Below are 23718 nucleotides of genomic sequence, written 5' to 3'. Positions count from 1 at the left end.
ATTTTCACTCTAATAAACACCTGTATTCACATATGTGTAACTGGAGTAGTAAGTCCAAAGCGCGGGCGCGCGCGCGCGTGTGTGTGTGTTTCCAGCTGCTTTGTTTATTTAGGAAGTAAAAAACAATGGAGGGTGACTTGAACTGTGTCACATTAAACTGATGTTTGCAAAGTAGTTGAAAAAAAGCTTAGTTGCCAAGGAAGTGCACATTTAACTTAAAAAAAAAAAAGGACCTGTTGGTGGAGAGTGCTGTTTTATATATTTTGAAGGCTATTAAGTAGTGTTTACTCAAACTACAAATGAATAAGGGAGAGAATTCTTTGTGATCTTGCTTTGTAGAACTCAGTTTGCTTTAGTAAAATTTGAATCCATGATTGCTTTGTATGGGTAACATTTAAAATTCGTAAGTAGCTTTAATAGGATTTATCAACTCAAATTTGTAATTGAACTGTTGCTATTTTTGGTACATTTCATTTTTGTTGTTTTAGTTTTATAATTCAGTTTACAGTTAATTAACTGGTTGGTGTTAAGGTATATATTTGTCTGGATAGTTAACCTATAACTATGTACACATTTTGGTATTTTTGGCTTAGTGTTCTATTAGCAGTTTACAGGTGCTTAATCTGAATTAAGAGGTAATTTAGTGATACTGTAAAAGTGAAGACACCTGCTTCTTATCTTTTCTACTGCATATTGAAAGAAGTGTATTCTGCATATTATTTACATGAGGGCGACATGGTTTCCCACAAATATATATCAACTTTATAGCCCAGATTCTTTAAAGAAGTCATTGTCTTTTATTGAGTATATTTCCAGCTAGACTTGGCAGCTCAGATTCTTTTAAAGAAGTCATTGTCTTTTATTGAGAATGTGTCCAGCTAAAATAAAGCCTACTTTGAAGGTCTCATCATTTCAGAGTAATTGTTTTAACAAGTGACCTTTGACTGAAGGCTTCAGAAAATTATTCATTTAAATTGGTGCTACTGTTGAGTGTGCTGAGGTTTGGGCATAGGCTGCCTATTATATCATCTGTGTAATTTTCAATATAATCAGATATCATTAACCTTTTCAAGCATGTGGAATAAATGAGTAAAACTCATATCTTTCTTGGTGATAGAGCTCAAATATTAAAGAAATACTAATTTAACCAACATAGATAACTCATAGTTGGGCATGACATTTGGGTGCTTTGTATGTAATTGCCTTGTTTTATTTGTTTTCCATAGTTAGGTCCCAAAGAAAGTAAGTCCAAGGCTAAAATAAAGAATCATGTCCATTGGTATATATGAAAAAACTAGTGTATCAATTTAACAGCTGTTTCATTTTGCAATAATTTGGTCACCTTGTTCTGTCCCTCGTGCCCCCTTGTTTTCTGATCATCCTCAGATCATTATTCTTTCGAAAACTTGTAAGTCAAAACAATATTAGATAGACATTTAAACTTATATTGTAACCTCTATTGTTGACCCTAACAGCTGTTTCTCTTTGTGTGCAAAGACTGTCTGACCAAATATGGCAGTTTGCAAGTCATTAACACTTCAGTTTATAGAATTTAGCCTGGTAAGTTTTTCTCTTTCCAAAGCAACTGTAATACTTTGAGGTAGTCAACAGTGAGAATTTCTTGAAGATGGTTCGTTATATCATAGTAGAGTTCTATAAGGCCTAACCTCTCCCCACCCCAATCCCTTTTTCTATGGATCATTAAATAGTAAAAGTAAAACTTGTTTTCAAGTTCATGCATGACATTAAATAGTGTATATTACCTTGGCCTTAAAATGTGAAGGAGGCCCTAACTGGTTTGACTCAGTGGACAGAGCGTCGGCCTGCGGACTGAAGGGTCCCAGGGTCGATTCAGGTCAAGGGCATATACCTTGGTTGTGGCACATCCCCAGTAGGGGGTGTGCAGGAGACAGCTGATTGATGTTCCTCTCTCATGATGTTTCTAACACTCTATCCCTCTCCCTTCCTCTCTGTAAAAATAAAAATACATTTTAAAAAATGTGAAGGAGTGTATATTAATTATATGCTTATGCTGCTGTATTTGGAGGTTTGCAGTAAAAGTTAATGCATGTTTATGTATCTCCAGTTAAGGTTGCATTAACTTTTAGGTTCTGAATCACTACTCTCTGGGGTCTGTTCATCTTTGTGGTAATTTTTCTCCATACAAAAATCTGACATTTCTTAATATACATTAGCAAGTTAGTTCACATGGTAACTTTAACAAAACATTATTTCTAAAAGTGTAACAATAATTTACAATAATTATTTTTGAAACTTCTTTTTCCCATTTTCCATTATTTACACATTTTGGTAATTATAACCATCAACCTATGGTTATAATTTTCCATTTTCTGAGGATGACCTTTATATCAGGGAAAGAAATTGATATGCAGTATCTTTCTTAGGGGACATATTGTAAATATCATCAAGGGTATTAGAGACAGCATTTAAGGCTAAATTGGATTGAATGTTGGGTATTTCTGTAATACTACTGTAGGGAAGAGCCTTGAGTTAATAATTTTAATATTTTTACTGTATAGGCAATAAACTGTATGCCCTTGAAGTATGCTGATAAATGGATTCTGGCAATGTAAGAGTAGGAACATGTCACATAAATCCCTTTGCTGTGATACACGATTGTCTATGAATAGACCTCTGATATATCTGCAGAAGAGAAATGGTTATGGTTATATCTTTATTGTACTTACCTGTTCAGTTCTCTGTGAATTGAAAAAAGGATGATTTCTGTCTAAAATTGTTCCCTAGCAGGAAGTTTTATTTTTGCTTTTGATTGTGAGAAAAGATCTTTTCAGATAGTTTTAAAAACACCTGTGGAACTTGAATATTTATTAAAATTTTTAATCTTATGCAGTGCCTATTCCAGTGCTGTTAATGAAGATACTCAGGAAATGTTTATTGATTGCCCACACTTGTCAAATGTCCCACTATCCTTGTGTAACTGTGGACCAGGGTCTTCTTTTATCAGAAAGTGCATGAAACATGTGTCTTTTGCCAAACATTTGTGGTTTGCCTATACACATTCCCCTGAAAGTCAGAGGTCATAGAAAGGAGAAACCATAATTACTGCATATATCTTAGACTTTGGTTATCTATCAAATGATTTGCTTGCATGGCATTAAATTCACATAGTTTAAGGAGAAATGAGTAATATAAATGTTTCAGATTTGAGTGTAGACAGGTTGATATTCTAAATGGGATAGATTCATTTTCTTCACTATAGATGAGAAGAAAACATATGACTAACTTCCTAAAAGGAAGAAAAGTTTTTGAATAATTCTGTGTTGCTCAAAAATATTTACATTTTTATATTTATAAAATTAATTATATTATGCTTTAGAAATTTGTTCCAGAATAAGTAAAAACAAGGTTACCTTTTAAAAAAAATGTATATTAGCAAGGTCAGAAATTCAATCTGACCTTGTGAATGAGTAGTACAATAATATTAAGCTGACTTTTCCTGTGTTCCCAGAGATAGGTGCCTGTTGTGGAAATGCCATCCAAATAATTTAAATATTTCATTTCAGAGCTATTGTGTTGAAGTGAAGCATACCTAGAGTTCTGTAGGAAAAAGTTCTGTTTCCTGAAATAGCCACAGGAACATGGGGGAAACCACTTATATGGGTTAGTTTTTTCAGGTGTCAACAGAATTGCACTTAATCAATAGTGTTAAATGAGTTTTAGGTGCTTTTCATCCCCTGGCCTTACATCTTCTATATTTCACTAGAGGTATCAATATATAGAGAGGAGAGGGTGAACTTTAGAATATAAATGATTTAGATTTCCCAAGTCTGCCATTTACTGAGTATATAACTAAAGGTAACCTACTTAATGACTCTGAGACTCAGTTTCTTCACTTGTAAAAATGAACTAATGCTTACATCAAGGATTAGGACTTGAAAGCACCTGGCATCCCTGCTCCTTTCCTGGATACTCTCATTCCCAAAATAATAGAAAGGGTTCAGTCCCCTCATTTTACATATGATAAAACTGAAGCTATAATGTCATCTATTGTATATCAAAAAGGACTGAGAAGTTCAACTCCCAGTTGTTTTTTTAAACATTATACCAGACTGTTGACTTTTGAAAGTCTTAATGAAGCTTGATTATTCATGAGAAAGGGAGAAATAACTCTGAAAACATTGGCTGTCTTCTTTAGGCACTTGACTGATTTTGTGAGTTTTATTCTAACAATCCTATTAAGTTACAACCAGTCTTTTAAAACTTTTATTGACCAATGAATGGATAAACAAAATGTGGCACTTACATACATTGGAATGTTATTGAACCTTAAAGGAAATTCTGACACAGGTTACAACATAGATGAACTTTGAAGTAATATAAGCCAGCTATAAAAAGACAAATATTGGTATGATTCCACTACTTATATGAGGTCCCTGGAGTAGTAAAATTCAGAGAGATAGAAAATAGAATATTGGTTGCCTGTGGGAATGGGAGTTATTGTTAGGTGAGTGTTATTGTTTAGTAGGTATTATTTCAGCTAAAGAAGATGAAAAAGTTATAGCAATGGACAGTGGGGATGGTTATACAGCAATGTGAATGTACTTAATGCCACAGAACTGTACATTTAAATATGGCTAAAATGGTAAAGATTATGTTATGTATATTTAACCACAATTTTAGAAGATTAAAATTTTAAAAATCTCTTAAAAATTAAAAATCTTACAAATTCCTATATTCCTAAGGTGTCTATCATTTTAGTTCATCTGAAATTGAACTAAAAGAGTAACTTCATAGTTTAAGGAATTGTCACAGGCATTATAGGTTAAAATTTGTCTGACTGACTTTTAGACAAAGTGGTTTATCTTGCCTAAGTGCTGTAGGCCCAAAATTAATAAGTTTTTTCTTTTGTTTTTGCTTTTTTAAGCTAAGCTAAAATTATTCAGAAAGCTTACATTAATATGGTTCTTAAAGAATTACTTTAGCCCTCAAATTCAGAGTCAGACTTAAATGAAGACACACATCTATTGTTTAGCAATTAGTATAGTGATGGAAAGGAATTTATTTTTATTTTATAAATAAATAAGAAGGGATGATTTTTCTGTTGAGTTTTGTTAGATTTTCCCACCCTTCCCAGGGATAGGCTGTAAGAAATTTATGTGAAAACTAATGCAGGGAAACAAACTTGAGTCAGAAAAAAAAAAAAAAAGGCTGAGATTAACATGGTGCAATTTTTAAAAATACTGTATCTTCTCTTGCACTCTGCTTGATTAATTTTAAAGGGCTACAAACCCATAGGAATTGGCCTGCTATAGCATCTTTGAAATTTGATTCCTTTGCTATTTCCTATCTTGTTCTTTTTCTGAGCAGAGAGTAATCTTATCAGATCTGTGTTTTAGAAGGATGCAACTAGGAGCAGCATAAGAGGATGTATTGGAATGGGCAGATAACGGAGACAGGAATACCACAGAGGAGAGATGCATTTCAGAAAAGAACAGTGGTACCCAGATACCAGAGTTTGGATCAAGTTTCATAATTTTCTCTGTGAACTTAAGCAAGTTACTGAACCAGTCTAGTCCTAGTTTGTCTGTCATGAAGTTAATACCTATTTGGCAAGGTTAGTATAAAGATTAGCATTCATGCATGTAAAGCTTCTTAGTACCATGTTGGGTATAAAATCGGAACTCTTTAGATTTAGCAAGGTGATTTAAATATTCCCCTTAAGATTCCCTAAAACTACACTCATTTGCTCACTGGTTGATCCACAAAAATGATGGGCATTGGGAGGGAAGTGATAAGAGAGTATTTTGTTCCAAAGGGAATCCAAGATATGTTTTGTGACTCAGTGTTGTTTAACTTGTTTTGGCTGTGAAAGTTGTCAACTTGTCTAAGAGTCAGGCACACTCAGGGTGGCCCTTTTTGAGTTCTTCATTCCTATCATCATTCATATTCACATCCTAATCATGTGCATATAGTATAGCATATTTGTTATTTGTCCTCAGATTATACCCTATCACCGTGGTCGGCGAACTGCGGCTCGCGAGCCACATGTGGCTCTTTGGCCCCTTGAGTGTGGCTCTTCCACAAAATACCACGGCCTGGGCGAGTCTATTTTGAAGAAGTGGCGTTAGAAGAAGTTTAAGTTTAAAAAATTTGGCTCTCAAAAGAAATTTCAATCGTTGTACTGTTGATATTTGGCTCTGTTGACTAATGAGTTTGCCGACCACTGCCCTATCAGTTAAACACTGATGAAAAGTATCATTCAACCAATCAAATTTATTGAGTACTGACGGTAGGCAAGAATAAGATATGAAGATAATATGAATAAAATCTAAGTTCCCTGTCCTCAAGTAGTTTCATTTTTAAACTAGAGGCCCTGTGTATGAAATTCGTACACTCAGGGGGAGTGGGTGTTCCCTCAGCCCAGCCTGTGCCCTCTCGCAGTCCTAGAGCCCTCTGGAGATGTCCTACTGCCGACTTAGCAGGCCTATCAGTCGGATGTCCTTAGTGCTGCTGTGGAGGCGGGAGAGGCTCCAGCCACCACCGCTGCGCTTGCCAGCCATGAGCCCCGCTCAGGGAATCTGGCTGAGCGGCACTCTCCCATGGGAGCACACTGACCTCCAGGGGGCAGTTCCTGCATTGAGCGTCTGCTCCCTGTTGGTCAATGTGCGTCGATTTGCATATTAACCTTTTATTATATAGGAAGGATATATTTTTATTCATTTCAGAGAGGAAGGGGGAGAGAGAGAGATGGAAACATCAATGATGGCTGCCTCCTGCATGCTTCCTATTGGGGAATGAGCCCACAACCAGGGCATGTGCCCTTGACCGGAATCGAACCTAGGACCCTTCAGTCCGCAGGCCGATGCTCTATCCATTGAGCCAAACCGGCTAGGACCACAGTAGTTTTAAAGGGACTGTGTGTGCTCAGTGTATTCCTAGCATTTACCTTGTGGTTTATATTTAGCAAGTGTTTCTGAAATGATCAACCAATACAGTGCACTAGGAAAGATAGAATATTTTACCGTGTGATAAATGCTATGATTCTGTGGTAGAATTAAAAAGCAAACGAAAGCCTTAGGAACCCTAGAGGGAAATAAGGAATATTGCAGAGGGAAACAGGGAGGTTGAATGTTTGATTGTATCACCAGATTGTTGTTTGGGGAGAAGGACTAACTGGGAAAGTGAAGACATTCCTACCTTAGCAAACAGCGTGAGCAAAGCCTTGAAAGCATAAAAATGCATAACCAATTTAGTAAGTTGTCTGGTGAGGTTTGATAGAAGTAAGGGTTAAGATTAGAATGATAGAGTGGCTCCAGAGATTTTGAAGAATTAATGATATAAGGAGTTTAGATTGTTATTATTTTTAAAAATATTATTTTATTGATTTCCGAGAGGAAGATGAGAGGGAGAGAGAAATATCAATGATGAGAGGGAATCATTGATTGGCTACCTCTTGCATGCCCCCTACTGGGGATCTAGCCCACAACCCTAGCATGTGCCCTTGACCAGAATCGAACCCCAGACCCTTAAGTCTGAAGGCTGACACTCTGTCCATTGAGACAAACCAGCTAGGGTGGAATATTTTTGTTTTGAGTCAGGAGCAATCAAAGATTTTGAGGAAGGGAAGGGATATACAATCATATCTGAATTTTAGTAATTAACCAACTATGGGATGCTGATAACCACTAGAGAGTCTAGAAAGGGAGACTTACATGTAGAAGTTGAAAGAGAATGAAGCACTCACCAATCAGTGACATGGATGATAGCAAAGAAGGAATAGATTTGGGGAATATGTTTTGAAATTAAAATCCATTAGAGTTTCAAGGGAGAATGAGAAAAGGAGTCAAGGATTTTTTTGGCATTCTTGTCTTGGATCAGTAGTTGTTAACCAGGATAGGAAACGTCTGAGGAAGAATATGCTTGTGTAATGAATGGGGGTCCGCTTTGCACACATGTAATTGATTTTGAGATGGCCATGGGACATGTAGCAGAGCCCTCCTATGTATTTTCATAACACCCTTTGCATACCTCTATTATAGCAAACACTATACTGTACTGTAATTACTTGTTTACTTGCGTTTTTCCTATACCACTGTGAGCCTGTCAAAGGTAAAGAGAAGTTAGCCAGTGAGCTAGTGAGATTGCCAGGAGGAAATGTGGAAAAAGAAGAGGAACGGGATGGAATTTAATGAGTGGACAGAAGAGAAGAAACCTAAATGACAGCTGAGAAAAGGTAGAGGTAGAAAATGGAAGGAAAAACAAGAATTTCAGAATAAGAAAATGGTCAGTATTTTCATTTATTTCAGCTGGTAGAAGTAAGATGAGAACAGAAAAGAATTCTTTAGGTTTTGAAATTCTGTTGTTGATTTTTTAGAAGAAGAGGTTCGTGAGGGTGAGAGGAGGGTGGGCAGATTTTTGAGAGGGACTGCTCAGTTTGTGTGGGGAATACCTTTGAAGTGGTAGAGCTGGAGGCAGTCAATACTATTCCTTTACGAAGAAAGAGTTTCAAGAAAACCAAAGGAATAAAGATAAGTCGGAGCCCTGGACTAGTGGCTGGACTAGCGCAGTTAGTCTCAAGCATGTCAAGTTCAGTTACCAGTACCACTCACACCTATTTTATCAAGTTAAGTAGGTCATTGGGTTCACATTTTGGCTTTGCCTCTAAACAATTACATTACAACCATTACCTTGAAGAAGTTACATAACCATAACCTTGAATAAGCACCATATCTTTAAGCCTCAATTTCCTCATCTGTGAAATAGATATGTAATGATTACATTAAGAGGCATTCACTGGCAAATTGTAATACTGCATAATAGGCACTATAAAAAATGTAAAATGCTGTTGGAACAGAATAAGGCAAATAATTCATTTGGCTCTGGGGTGAAAATGGGCAGGCTACTAGAAAAGGGAGGGTTAGATCATGAATGATGAGTTGCAGTTGATGGCGCACAGAAGCAAGGAAACCACTTTAGGAAGAGTATACTATGAGTGCAGATACGTGGAGGTATTGAAGTTCAGGTGCTTCTGAACTTAGGATGGGGTTATGTCCTGATGAACCCATCATAATTTAAAATATTGTGATTAAAAAATGCATTTAATACATCTAACCTACCAAACATCATAGCGTAGCCCAGCCTATCTTAAATGTGCTCAGAACACTTACATTAGCTTACAGTTGGGCAAAATTACCTAACAGAGACTATTTTATGATGAAGTGTTGAGTATCTCAAGTAATTTATCATGTGTATCGCTTTTGCACCATCATAAAGTTGTACATACCATCATAACTTAGGGCATTGATGGCGAACCTATGACACGCGGGTCAGCACTGACACGCGTAGCCATTTCTGATGACACGCGGCCGCTGAGGCGGCCGCATGCCGAGGATGAAACATTTGCGAAATAATGTTTTTCCTCAAAGTGGTGACACACTACCCGAGTTATGCTCAGTTTTTTGGCGACGTTTGACACACCAAGCTCAAAAGGTTGCCCATCACTGACTTAGGGACTGTTTGTATACAGGGTGTCCCCAAAAGTGTTTACACACTTTGATTACAAAGTCAGTGTTTATTAACATACAGTTCATTTTCAAAATTTAAAAGAATCTACAGAAATGAATTTATTTTTTTGTCAACACCTGTTTTCAAACGGATGATCATTCTGGTCCAAGCACTGCTGATAATGCGAAACAATGGAATTGCAAACATCAAAGAAAGAATCATTTCGTTCGTATTTGTGCACCCTCAATTCATCAACTGTTGCTGGTATTGTACTGTAACTTTATTTTTGATGGATCCCCATAAAAAAAAGTCTAGTGGCACTTTAGGATAAATTTTCCTTGTTCAGACATTAGTCTGGCTTCACCCATTCTTTCAAATCAGTTATACCTGAAAAGGAGTGAAAATTGAGTTATTAGCTGTTAAAGTGTGTGTACATTTTTTGGGTATACCCTATATGTCCTTAGCAAAGACATTACCACCTCTACTACATTTCTTGGCTCCATGTCTAAGCGCCTCTCCCAACCTGTTCCCATAGTAGTTGTTTTTGTTTTGTTTTTACCCTAAATCAGTACCTGTTAACCTGTGCAATTTGCCTGTATTCTCAACTAAACTATAAACTCTTTTGGGGCAAGAATCTGATCTGTTCTTTAGACACTAGACACTCAGTAAGTATTCATTGAGTGGATGAAGCAAAACTACATTAAAAAAAGTTTTCAAAAGTACATTTTGGAGCATGCTGAATGCCACACTGTGCATTTAGATTTTGTGCTATGAAATGTAGAGCTGTGATCGCCTGGAAGCAAAGAAATTAGTTTAAGTAGAAAGCAGCAAAGAGTTATGGATTAGAGCCTTAGTTATACCTAGTTAAATGATCTTTTCTTGGGGTTGCCATTTCCTTATTTGTTTAATATTATTTATGATTTCTAAGTTTTCTTTCAGCTATAATATTCAGGGATTATGTGATTCATGCTGCCAGGTGGTTATCAAGGAATGAGCCTTTGAAGGAAAAGTAGTGCGTGGCATGTGGTATATGTTCAATTAAAAATCCAAGGAATAAATCAGAATTCTTAATTGGAAAGATTAAACAGACTCTCAGAACCTTTACTTAGACGTACAAGATAAGCATAGAGCTGGAGTTACTCTCGCTAATTGGTTAAAGCTTTCTGACTATAACATTCTATTTGTTCTGTTGCTATGTTGGCAATCAAATGAGAACATTGCCACAAAGTATGCAGAACCAGGTTTTTAAATGGAGATGAGTTTGAGTTTTATTCTAGGAGTCAATAAATAATTGAATGGCTTTTCATAAGTGACACATTTTTTATACTTCCTGTTGGGAATTTTTGGCTTAAAACACTTTTATTGGTAATGTTCATATTGAGTTGAGTTCTAAGAAACTGTGAAATGGGGAGATTGAGTTTTTAATGGACTTCAGATTTCTTGCTACATAAAGTATTTCCCAACTGTAGAATTTATGATTGCCCTCACTTTAATTTATTTCTCTTGGTGGTTATTGTAGAATTTCTTTCTTAAAAACACTTGTTAGTATTTAAGTATCAATAATGGTAGGAAAACCTTAGTGATTTACTTGAGTGCCTTCAATATACTTTATTTGTACATCTTTACAGATTAAAGGATAGAAAACAAGTGTAGTACTGTTATAATTTTAAAGGCCAAGAATAGAGTTGCAACATGTGCCAAATAAATTACTGTAGGTAGAGTTGTTCTCGAGGGAATATGTTTTATTTATTTGAAATCTGGAATATCTTGGCTCTGAATAGCATCAAATTCCCTTATTATCTAGATTAGAAAACCTAAACTCTAAGTGGTGAATTATTGGGAAAATATTTTGGAAGTGTTTTTTAAAAAGTTTTTTTCATTTGTATTTTGTAAGAATTAGAGCATAAATAAATATCTGGTAGACATTCTATATGAGTATCTTTATGGTTTTTGTTTTTCAGGCATTTAAAAAATATCTAATCATTCATGAGTTGAGCTTCATTTTTGAGTCATGGATGACAAGGCTTCTGTTGGAAAAATCAGTGTGTCCTCAGACTCAGTATCCACTCTTAATAGTGAAGATTTTGTCTTGGTTTCCAGGCAAGGAGATGAGACACCATCTACAAATAATGGGAGTGATGACGAGAAAACAGGACTCAAGGTAAAACTCCATAACCTAAGTTTCTTTTGTTTAGCCTTGCTAAGCCCATTGCAAAACTTGGCCTTAATGAGAAGGTATATGGAGTGCAAGTGAGAACATGGAAATAATATCCTTTCTTTTTTAATGCTAAAAAGTTTTATTTACAATTAGTGATAGTGACACATTTATATTTGATTAAGAATTTTTAATTTGTTTACTTCTAAACTTCTATTACCCCTAGCTGTCAAAATTAGTGGTCATAGCCCTGGCCGGCTTGGCTCAGTGGATAGAGCGTCAGCCTGCGGACCCAAGGGGCCCAGGTTTGATTCCAGCCGAGGGCACATGCCTGGGTTGCGGGCTTGATCCCCAGTGGGGGCTGTCCGCGCAGGAGGCAGCCCATCAATGATTCTCTCTCGTCATTGATGTTTCTATCGTTCTCTCCTCCCTTCCTCTCTGAAATCAATAAAGAAATATATTTTAAAAAACAAATTAGTGGTCATAGTTGTAAACATTTGTAATTTTAGTGTTCTTTTCACTTTCTCATTGAATTAGAGGTGATTGTTTTGGTGTATGTAGTGTAAGGGCAGGGGCAGTTCAGCAGTTCTATTTATGAAAAAAATGTTAGAATTATTGAAAGGGACCTTTAAATTCCTGGCTTTTGGCCACTTCTGTTTGTTTATATTTTCTCAGCCAAACAACTATTACTTCTTTTCCCATACTCTGTTATTGTTTTGCTCTTTATAGATATAAATAAAAAGTTTACCTGTTAGCATCATTTAAAATGTAAGTAGCTTTAGAAACATTTCTATTCCTATTTACATCTTTTCATTTAACAAGTCTTATTATCAACTGTGTGCCAAGTTAGTACTTCCTTTATAATAAAAGCCTAATGTGTGAATTGTCCCCTCGACTGGGAGTTCGACTGCTCGCTATGACATGCGCTGACCAGCAGGGGGTGGCACGGAACATGACGGGCATTGGAGATGTGATGCTGGCAGTGGAGGCGCTGCCGGCCCCGATGGGCCCTGACGAGAGCGGGACTGTGGTGGGATAGTGGAGTTGGTGAGCGGGTGGCACCAGGCCAAGGTGGGTGCAAGTGGGGCCTGATCACCCTGCATATGGTGACTAGTGGTGGGGGTGGAGGCGGGGCCCAATGACTCAGGTGGAGGGGGCACATGGGGCCCAGGAGCTGCCCAGGGCCCCAGAGGTCAGCTGGGACCTGCCCTTCCTTCCATGCCGGACACCTGTGCTTCGATTGCTGGCCAGGCCTAGGGACCGCGCCCGTGCACTAATTTTGTGCACCGGGCCTCTAGTTCTAAATACTTGAGATACATTGGTGAATAAGATAGATAAAGCCCTGTGTCCTTCTTGGGGGAAACAGACTCTAAGCAAATAAGAAAGCAAATATAAGTAAATTTATGTGCTGTGAAGAAAATCAAAGTGGGATATATGGATATTGAGTGAAGGGGCAGGTACTATTTTAGAGAATGTCTTGAAATGACATGTGAGCAGAGACCTGAATGAAACGAGGAAGAAGATCAAGGAGAAATCTGGGAAAAGAGCTTTCCACAGGGAACAGAAAATAGAAAGACCCTGAAGAGGATCCCCCTTATTAGGACAGAGATAGAACAGAGTGAATAAAGTAAATAAAAAGTGGTAGAAGACGAGATCCAATGACCAGTAGGGGCTGGATTAAATAGAATTTTTTAGAGCTTAGTAGGAATTTGGACTTGGTTACAGATGTGAAAAGAATTTTTGGAGAGTGGGGCATGATCTAGTTTATATTTTTAAGAAGCTCACTGGCTGGGACACATCCAGCATAACAGCATGGAAGCTCTGTGGAACTGCTCCCAGCAACAGTGGTAATAGTTATTAAAAAACAACCATTGAAAGTCTGTGGAAATGTTCTAAAGGACATACAGCAAATGAAGAAACATTTATTCAAGGAAATTGACTAAAATTTGGTAACAATTCTATGGTATTTGAACCAAGACCTGTTTTTTCCCCCTCCTCTATCCCAGCCAAACATCATGGTAATAAGTCCATTCCAGATTGGTGCAGTCAAGAAAACAGGGTTCCCTCCCCATCCCACTCCCACCCCCAGCTCACAGGTCAGAGGGCTAACTTATAGACAATAGCATTTCTCACCCTGCCTCCAGCTATATATATATATATATATATTTTTTTTTTGCTGGCCAAGTGTGACTCAGTGGTGGGGGTGCCTTTTTTTCCCCCAGCCCTTACTCTGCATGGAGGCTATACATTGGGCGTAGTGCTGCTGAGTATACCAAAAGCCTGATTGCCCTTGCATGTAAAGTAGTGGTCCCCACCACTAGAGTCAAGCCAAAAGAACTTGAGACTATTATACCACCTCCCATACCCACCAAGTGCTCAGCTTCTGAAGATGAGGTATCACTCAGAAGCATGCCATTGTCTATACTTTGCAACCTTATAGCTGTGGCTTAGAGGTTTTGCCTATAGTGAGAAGGGGGCCATAAAATAGTTCCTAATCTCTTTCCAAAGGAATTGATTTTATTTACAACAGAGTGTGGATAAGTTAAAGCCTAAGGGTACTCTCAAAAACAGTGGAGGTTGTAGTGAAAGGTAATTGGGAAGAGATTTGTAGATTGATTGGACATACAGGTTTAACTGTAGGATTGCTAGGCAGAGACCACCTTGGATCAGAACAAAACTCAAACACTGACTTCTGGAGCTCTCCCTTCAAAGTAACCTCAATTTGGTATATTCTGTGGAGCAATTTATATTTGTTGAAAATTATAGAGCAATCAGCCACAATTACTGGAGTGGTCAGAGAAGGAGACAGAGCATATTGCTAAAACCACTTTTATCCCGGGATGACTGTAGGCAAATCCTAATCTGATACCCAAAGGAGCAACATCAGAGGCTTAACACTATGGGAATTAAGGGAATAGAATTTACTAAAATAAGCCTGCTAGTTACTAAACTAACAAGCAAGCATAAAAAATACCAAGAGTAGGGAGACCAATATGAGGAATGATACACTATAATACCTAAAATATCTAGTTTCCAACAAACAAACAAAAATTGTGAAAAATGCAAAGAAACAAAATACAATCATATATTATGAAAAAGGTAGCATATACTGCTTGTGAGAATGACATATTGGAATTAATATGCAAACTCTTCAAAGTAGCCATTATTAACATCAATGAATTGATATAAATCATGCTTAAAGAAATAAAGGAAAGTTCGGTGACAGTATTAAATTAAATAGAGAATATCATTAAGGAGATAGAAATTACAACAACAACAAAAAGAACCTAACTGCAATTCTGAATGGGAAAGCAAAAACTAAAATGAAAAATTCACTACAGAGGCTCAACAGTAAATTTCAACTGGCAAAAGAAAGAGTTAACAGGAGATGATGCCATCAAAATATCAGTACAGGAGTTTTCTACCGCTCTGTTCTCAAAGAACACTGATTTTGATAATCACTTACAGATGAGAGTACTTTTGTGGAAGTCTGGGAGTTCAGCAGAGAAGTTCCAGCATAGTGTTGGAGCAAAAAACATCCTAGATTGGACTCATTGAAGACTATCAGAGGACTAGTTTCACTTTACCTTTGTCACCCCTAACCCAAGGTGGCACAGCTCAGTGCCAAGAGAGACTTACTCAGCTAAATTGAGCAACATGTTCTCCAAATATAAAAAGTTTCCTCTATTTTATTTCCAGTAATTACAGTATACCTATACAGTATATACCATTTTGTGTGTGTGAAGACCTGGTAAGTGAAGTAGTAATAAAATTGTTAGATAACTATGAGCTCTATTATTAGAGGAAAGTATAACAGGATTACTGCAAGTTTGTTGCCCAGTTATGCTCACTCTTTTTGAAACTTTTTCTCAGCCACTAGTAGATTTTAAAATTGCATTGAATTTAGAAAATACATTTAATAGGTCTGTCACTCTTCCATCTCAAAAGTCCTAATTGAGTGGTTTGTTGAATATTCAGGTGATATCTAGTAGTCTACCAAGTGTTTTAGGCATTGAGGATAAGAACTCCCATTTTGAAAATAGAAAACCTCATAATGCCAGCACAAAATACTTAAGAAAGCTGGATGAAATATAACAGACACCCTTTTAATAATAGCTATATTTATAAAACAATAAAGAAAATCCCTAAGGAACAAAAGCCAAGAGGGAACTGAAAGTTAGAACAATACATATGAAATGATATTGGGGCTGCACTGTTCTTTACAACCAGTGGACTTTGGTTTTGATGGCAGCTAAATTGGGAAAGAGAGAACGCCTTGGATTTTACAGAGAGAATAGTTGGAACTGAGATTTCATTATAAAGCACCCTTGAGTGCTACTCCTAACTGAAAGGATAGATTTGAAAAAAAATTTTCCTACAGTCACAGGAAGAAAATAAGGAATTTTATATATCTTAGCTTGAATGAGGATTTGGAGGAGAATCTTGAGATTTTTGTACCCGTAGGCTTGCCTTCATATATGTTGGGGTGTGAATTGACATTACGTGCATGGTCTTGGGTTGGTAATACTCCTGGGGCATGTGATAGAATCAATTGTAGAACTACTCTGGAGGGACATACTTGCCACCCGGGCTGCATGGTAGTCTCACAGATAACCCTGATAAAACATAGTACACATTTCAAAATTTACAAACATATACAAAGGACAGTTTATCATAAGTAAGAGACAACAAATCTGAGCAGGATCAAACTTACCAAAATTCAGGCACTTGCGTTAGCTGTAACCTTAAGATAAGATATAATTTAAATGATTAAAGATTTAAACAAAAATTTATAAGCATTAGAAAAGAACAAAATTATCAACAAATTTAAAAGATCAGGCAAATTAAAAATAGAAGTTCTGCAAATGAAACTTAGAGGCAGTGAAATTAAAGGTTCAGCATTAATCAGCAGAATAGACATGGCTGAAGAGAGAATCAAATTTTTGTTAAGTAAATCTTAGGAAATTACTCAGAAGATAGCACTGAAAGATTATAAAGTATGAAAGGTCAGTTAAGAGACATGGAGACTTGGATGAGAAGGATCAACATATGTATATATATAAAAGCCTAAGCAACTGTTCGACCGGTCGCTATGACATGCACTGACCACCAGGGGGCAGATGCTCAAGGCAGGAGCTGCCCCCTGGTGGTCAGTGCGCTCCACAGCAGGAGCACTGCTTAGCTGACGGGTGGGCGCCAGATGCCAGGCTCAAGGCTGGCCAGTGCATCTGCGGCAATGCGAACCTCCCGCGCAGGAGCTGCCGAGCGATAGCAACTTTGCAGAGTGCCCTCTTGCACTCTGGAACCCCTCGGGGGATGTCGGATTGCTGGTTTTGGTTCGGTCCCCGCAGGCCACGCAGAGGGACCCCACTGGTGCATGAATCTATGCTTCTGCGTTGAGCGTCTGCCCCCTAGTGTTCAGTGCGCATCATAGCTACCAGCCAGTTGTTCGGCCGTCTGGTTGCTTGGGCTTTTATATATATAGGATATATATAGGAGATATATATATATATATATATATATATATATATATACACACACACACACACACACACACACACACACACACATACATACACACACACACACACACACACACACACACACACACTTAAGTTTTCCTTTAGAACAGTGGAGAAGGAAATACTTGAGATAATAGCTGAATATTTTCCAGAAGTGATAAAAGAAATTCTCAGCTTTAAAAAGCAGTAGGTCTCAAGCAGAATGACTGTGAAACTGCAGAATATCACAGCCAAAGAAAAGCTCTAAAAAGGCTGAATAGATATGAATTGAACCTGGTTCCTGATAGCTTAGGGTAGATGACAGTTGTTAAAAATCTTGTTAACAGTTGTTTCTCCTAATCTTTGCTTCATAACAAACTATCTCAGAACTCAGTGGTTTAAAACAATTTATTATTTCTCATGATTTTGTGGATTGACTGGGCAGTTTTGCTGCTTTTCCTTAAACTCACGCAACTTTATTCAACTTTCGTGTTGGCTGGGGATTGGGCTTCACTGGAGTGGCTGGGTCTCTTTCCATGTGGTCTTTCAATTTAGGCTTCTTCACAGCATGATGGTCTTAGGGCAAATGTGGAAGCTGTAAGGCCTTTTTAAAGGCTAATGTTTAGAAATTACATGGTGTCACATCTAGCATACTCTTTTGGCCAAAGCAAGTCACAAAGGTAATCTGGATTCATGGATTTAGGGAAATAGATTATACCTTGTGATGAAGGAGCTATAGAGATTTCGTGGCCATATTTAATTTTTAACATCAATATAGTTAGGTAAATGCTATAATAGAGGTTAACACAAGGTGCTATAGAGTAGAGGGGATGGAAACCTACCTCAGCTTGGATGGAGAGTCAAGAAAGACTTCTTGGAGAGGATAATGCTTTAGTTATGCCTTTTAAAGAAAAGCTTTATATGATGGTACTAGAGGCCCGGTGCACGAAATTTGTGCAGGGGTGAGGGGATGTCCCTCAGCCCAGCCTGCACCCTCTCCAATCTGGGACCCCTCGAGGGATGTCCGACTGCCCATTTAGGCCCGATTCTACTGGGATCAGGCCTAAACGCGCAGTTGGACATCCCTCTCACAATCCAGGACTGCTGACTCCCAACTGCACGCCTGCCTGCCTTCCTGATTGCCCCTAACCGCTTCTGCCTGCCAGCCTGATCACCCCCTAACCACTCCCCTGCCAGCTTGATTGATGCCTAACTGCTCCCCTGCCAGCCCAATTGCCCCTCACTGCCCTCCCCTGCCGGCCTGGTCACCCCTAACTGCCCTCCCCTTCCAGCCTGGTTACCCCTAACTGCCCTCCCCTGCTGGCCTGGTCCCCCCCAACTGCCCTCCCCTGCTGGCCTGGTCCCCCCCAACTGCCCTCCCCTGCCGACCCAGTCACCCCTAACTACCCTCCCCTGCCAACCTCATCGCCCCTAACTGCTCTCCCCTGCAGGCCTGGGTCCCCCCCAACTGCCTTTCCCTGCAGGCCCATTCGCCCCCAACTTCCCTCCTCTGCAGGCCTGGTCACCCCCAACTTCCCTCTCCTGCATGCCTCGTTCCCCCCAACTACCCTCCTCTGCAGGCCTGGTCCCCCCCCAACTGCTCTCCCCTGCAGGCCTGGGTCCCCCTCAATTGCCCTTCCCTGCAGGCCCGGTCACCCCCAACTTCCCTCCTCTGCCGGCCTGGTCACCCCTAACTGCCTTCCCCTGCAGGCTTGATCGCCCCCAACTGCCCTCCTTTGCAGGCCTGGTTCCTCCCAACTTCCTTCCCCTGCTGGCCTGATGGCCCACAACTGCCCTCCCTTGCAGGCCTGGTCCCTCCCAACTGCCCTCCCCTGCTGGCCATCTTGTGGCAGCCATCTTGTGTCCACATGGGGCAGCCATCTTGTGTGTTGGAGTGACAGTCAATTTGCATATTACTCTTTATTAGATAGGATAGTTATAAAAAACACAGCTATTTTTAAAAATTATATATTTTGTTGATTTTTTACAGAGAGGAAGGGAGAGGGATAGAGAGTTAGAAACATCGGTCAGCTGCCTCCTGCACACTCCCCACTGGGTATGTGCCCGCAACCAAGGTACATGCCCTTGACCGGAATCGAACCTGGGACCCTTGAGTCCACAGGCCGATGCTTTAGCCACTGAGCCAAACCGGTTAGAGCAACACAGCTATTTTTATTCAAATATTTTGACAACTCACATTAGAATCTGAGAACTTTCCATAAAAATTTAGAACATGTGTTTACACTGCTTGACTCCTTTGGTGTAGGAATCTTACACCTTTAGTTAGCTTTTAGCCAAAGATATTCTATAAATGTTGGTTGAGTTACATTGATGAGCTAGTACTTCTTAGATGGAAAGTTCAGTTAGAGAATTTTTAAAACATTTTAATCTTCATAGTTTTCTTTTTGACAAATCTAGTTAACATTATTTTAGTTGGAAAAAAGTTGCCAAGTTTTATTAAAATAGATAACAAAAATTACTCCTCACTTATTATTGCCTAAACTAATCTTCTGACTCAGTTTCTGATATTGTTTTAGAATTAGTTGATCTTGTCCTCTGTAATGCTGAGCTTTTATTCAGCAAGCAAAACTATTGAACCGCAAACGAATAGTTGAATTAAGAGGATCAGGGTGGTGGTGGGGAGGACACATAACTAAATTTGTCATGATAAAATTCATCAAGTGCTAGAATATAGATATGATAAGAATTACACGGGAACATAATTGTTGCCTGAAGAAAGGTTTCATAGAATAGGCAGTAGTTCAGCAAAGCCTTAAAGAATCTTCTATAATAATCAAAGCGTAATATGCTAATTATACCAGACATCCTTCCAGACGACATTCTGGATGAAACCAGGGCTGCGAGGGAAGCCCGGGTCCCGGTCCCGGGTGACAGAGGGAAGCCGGTGTCAGCATCTGGGGGAAGAAAGGCCTACTCTTGCACGAATTTTATGCATCAGGCCTCTAGTGATTAATAATTTCCCAAAGAAGTGAGTTTGTTGACATGTGGAAAGATCAAAGGTTTGAAAGGGCCTGGAGTCAGGACCACCACATACAGTAGAATTGTATGTACTTGCTTTTCTTTTTCTCCCAAGGTGCAAATAGCCTTTTTGCCATTTGTTTTCTCTAATATAAAAAGAATGTATGCTTAATACAGAAAATTCAAGACAATTAGAAAAGTAAAACCCAGTCATAGTTCCATTATTTAGCAAAAATGACCATACATTTTTGAGGTGTTTCTTCAGTTCACTTTCTAGGATGAATAAACAAGGTGTTCTGTTCCTCCCCCTTTTCTTTTCTTTTTACTTTACTTTTTAAAATTGATCTGAGAGAGGGAGGACGGGAGGGAGAGAAAGGAAAAGAGAGAGAGAGAGAGAGAGAGAGAGAGAGAGAGAGAGAGAGCGAGCGCGCGCGCGCATGAGAACATCAGTGTGAGAGTCAATCAGTTGCCTCCTGCATGCACCCCAACCAGAGATGGAACCTGCAACCTGGGTATGTGCCCTGACTGAGAATTAAACCCACCATGATACTCCAACTGAGCCACTCCCGCCTGGGCCCTTTTTATTTATTTATTTTGTTGTTGTTAATCCTCACTTGAGAACATTTTTCCATTGATTCTTAAGAGAATGGTAGGGAGAGGGAGAAACAGAGAGAAACATCAATGTGAGAGACACACATTGATTGGTTGCCTTCCACACCGACTCAGGACTGGGGGGTAGCCTTAACCAAGGTACATGCCCTTGACTGAAATTGAATCTGTGATCCTTCAGTCCTCGGGCAGACGCTCCATCCACTAAGCCAAACCGGCCCTTTTTTACTTTAAATTGTTAATAATTTCTATTGGTAGTTTTAGGTATTTTCTCTGGTCCTTCCTTCGTGCAGTTAAGATAAAGAAGTGAATAATCAAAACAGCTACAGTTTATAAATGAGGTACAAAGAGATTTAAGGTTTTATTGAAGATCCCAGAAGGAGTATGTGAGGTAGATTTGAGATAAGTAACTATTTCTTCCAGTATCCAAATTGGACTTCTGGTTATTTTGTGCCTTGCTTTCTGATAAAAATGTAATTTATATACTTGTTTTGAAATGACTTAGCTTTTATACTGAAGCTGAGCAAAATTACTCAGTTTGAACCATTATGATTTATATTTTCTTGAAATATGTATGACACAAGTAGTGGGAAGTGTAGATCAGGAATTTGTTTGTAATTTTTTGATCACCTATGGATTTCTGAAGCACACATTTCATTTCCTAAGCATACATGCTTCTTTGAGGAAATACAATCTCCACTGACAGTGGGTCCCAAACTGCCTAAAGCAAAGTAGTTTTGTGTAACTGGCAAGTCGAGAGGGGCCTCGTTGGTATTGTTGCAGTGAAGGGAAATAGGCTATACAGTGAGAAGTAGAAAATAAAGGAAATGACTCTGCTAGGTATTGCCTTTGGAATACTTTGTCCTTTGGTCCATAAGTGCAGTTTTTTTCTCAATGACCAATTCTATCATAAGTTATCTTTATTTGATATATTTAAAAAGGACAGATGTTCTTCCAGTAATGCTTCTTTTGTACATGAATAGTAGGTGTGTTTTTAGTTTTCTCTGGATCATGGAAAGTGGAAGAAGTACTTTTTTAAAAAGTTACTTGCTTTTCTAAACCTTAACTTCAGTAGATAGATCAGAGTTTACTTAGAAATGGCTGAAAATGGGATAGGATGAATACTAATTGGATGCCTACTGATGACAGATACTGTGAAGAAAGGAGATGACCCCTGTAAAAATCACAGTGCCTGAAATAAATAACTGCCCAGTGGTCATATTATTGTATCATTGAGCCCTCATGACAATCCTGTGAGATAGACATGAATGTCATCATTTTAGAGATGAGACAGTTGTGGCTCCCAGAGTTAATTTGTTCACAACCAACAGAGTTAGTGTCAGAGCCATGTCCCAAACGCAGGTCTGTCTTACTGTGGAGCCCAAGTAGGGCTACTAAGAGTAGGTACGCAGGCTATACTCTGTACAGCTATACTCCTCCTGGAGTTGTGCCACAAGCTAGCTCTTGTTTCCAATATTTTTACTACCACCTGCTTTATAAACAGTTATGCATAAATCATTCACCATGCAATCTCTGTCCTTATAAATATTTATGTCTGTGTTTACAGTACTTACTAAATTGGCTACTTTATATTTGTTTTTCTTTGTTCAAGACTGTTTCCTAAAGAATACTCCCTTCCTCTTCATGTATATAGCATGAAGAGGAACACAAATCTAAATGTGACTTTATTTGTATTATTTGTACACGTTTGCTTTTTTATTTTTAAACTAGAAGCCCAGTGCATGATTTAATCATGCACGTGTAAGCTGTCTGTCCGCTGGTTGGCAGCTCCGAAGTCCCTGGGCCCCTAGGGCGAGGTGGGGCGGGGGCGTGGTCCTCCTGCGGCCGGAGCCCAGGCCAGGGTCTTGCCTTTGCCTCCCGCCCAGGAAGGCTGGGGCCGCCACGTGCTCCTGTGGCCCAATGGCCGCCAGACTCCTCCCCGGGGAGCCGCGCCGCCCGCCCACCGCCCACCGCCCACCGCCTCCAAACCTCCAAAACGCCAGCTAGGCTCGCTGCCCCAGAGGCCTGTCTGTGCCGCAGCACAGCCATGGCGCAGACGCTGAGCTCGCGTCGCCGCTGGCAACACGAGCTCAGCGTCCTGCCGGCCCAATCACCACCCCAGCCACCCCGAGTCCCGCCCCCTGTGTCACCCGCTGGCCCAATCATGGGCGTAGCGGAGTGATGGTAATTTAAATATTACCTTTTTATTATGTAAGATTGTGCTAAATAAGTTAGAAGTCTTTTGGACTTCAAAGTTTATTGTTTGTGAATTGCAGCATGCTATTTGGTCATATATATATATTATATGTAATATATATGTTATATACATATACATACATATACATATACATATACATATACATATACATATACATATATATATATTTTGGTTAATCCTCACCCGAGGATATTTTTCCATTGATTTTTAGGGAAAGTGGAAGAGAGAGGGAAAGACAGAGAGAAACATTGATGTGAGAGAAACACATTGATTGGTTGCCTCCTGCACGAGCCCTGACCAGGGCCAGGGCCCTGAGGATCCTACAACCAAGTTATGTGCCTTTGACCGGAATCAAACCCAGGACCCCTTGGTCTGCAGGCTGACACTCTGTCCACTGAGCCAAACCGGCTAGGGCTGGTCCTGTATTTTTTATTGTAAATGTTAAACCTTAATGACACTCTCAGAATAATAGGAAATGATGGTATTTGTTTTTGTTTTTAAAACAAAGCTAAAATAAATCATTCAGATTAGATTTTATTTTCTGTAAACCAAAATCATATCCACCTTGCCATACTAGCAGTCAGCAGATATGCGTCACTGCAGATTGCCCAGGACCAAACCAGAGAGGGTCGGACCTGCAATACCACCATTTGTCCACCATCCAGAACTGAAATATCATTGCTGTTATGAACACATAAACAACTGTTGGACATAGAAACCGGGACTCAAAAGAATTGTTGGCCCAGAAGGAAACTCACTATAGACTGATT

General features: G+C 39.1%; 1 protein-coding gene across 3 annotated transcripts in view; it reads left to right on the top strand.

Annotated features, from left to right (window-relative positions):
* Window positions 1-23718, top strand: part of RABGAP1 (RAB GTPase activating protein 1) — a 126424-nt gene that overhangs the window by 8092 nt on the left and 94614 nt on the right. For 2 of the 3 annotated variants that reach the window (XM_079791011.1, XM_079791010.1), the window contains exon 2: window positions 11448-11647. In XM_079791011.1, the coding sequence (XP_079647137.1) occupies window positions 11498-11647 (150 nt within the window). In that variant the 5' untranslated portion in view covers window positions 11448-11497. Of the gene's footprint in view, window positions 1-11447; window positions 11648-23718 lie in introns of those variants that run through there. The other variant, XM_079791012.1, reaches the window with a different exon arrangement.

Source organism: Cnephaeus nilssonii (genome assembly GCF_951640355.1).
Source record: "Cnephaeus nilssonii genome assembly, chromosome: 14".
NCBI lineage: Eukaryota > Metazoa > Chordata > Mammalia > Chiroptera > Vespertilionidae > Cnephaeus > Cnephaeus nilssonii.
Note: the sequence above shows the minus strand (reverse complement) of the source record. Positions and strands in the feature narration are given on the sequence as shown.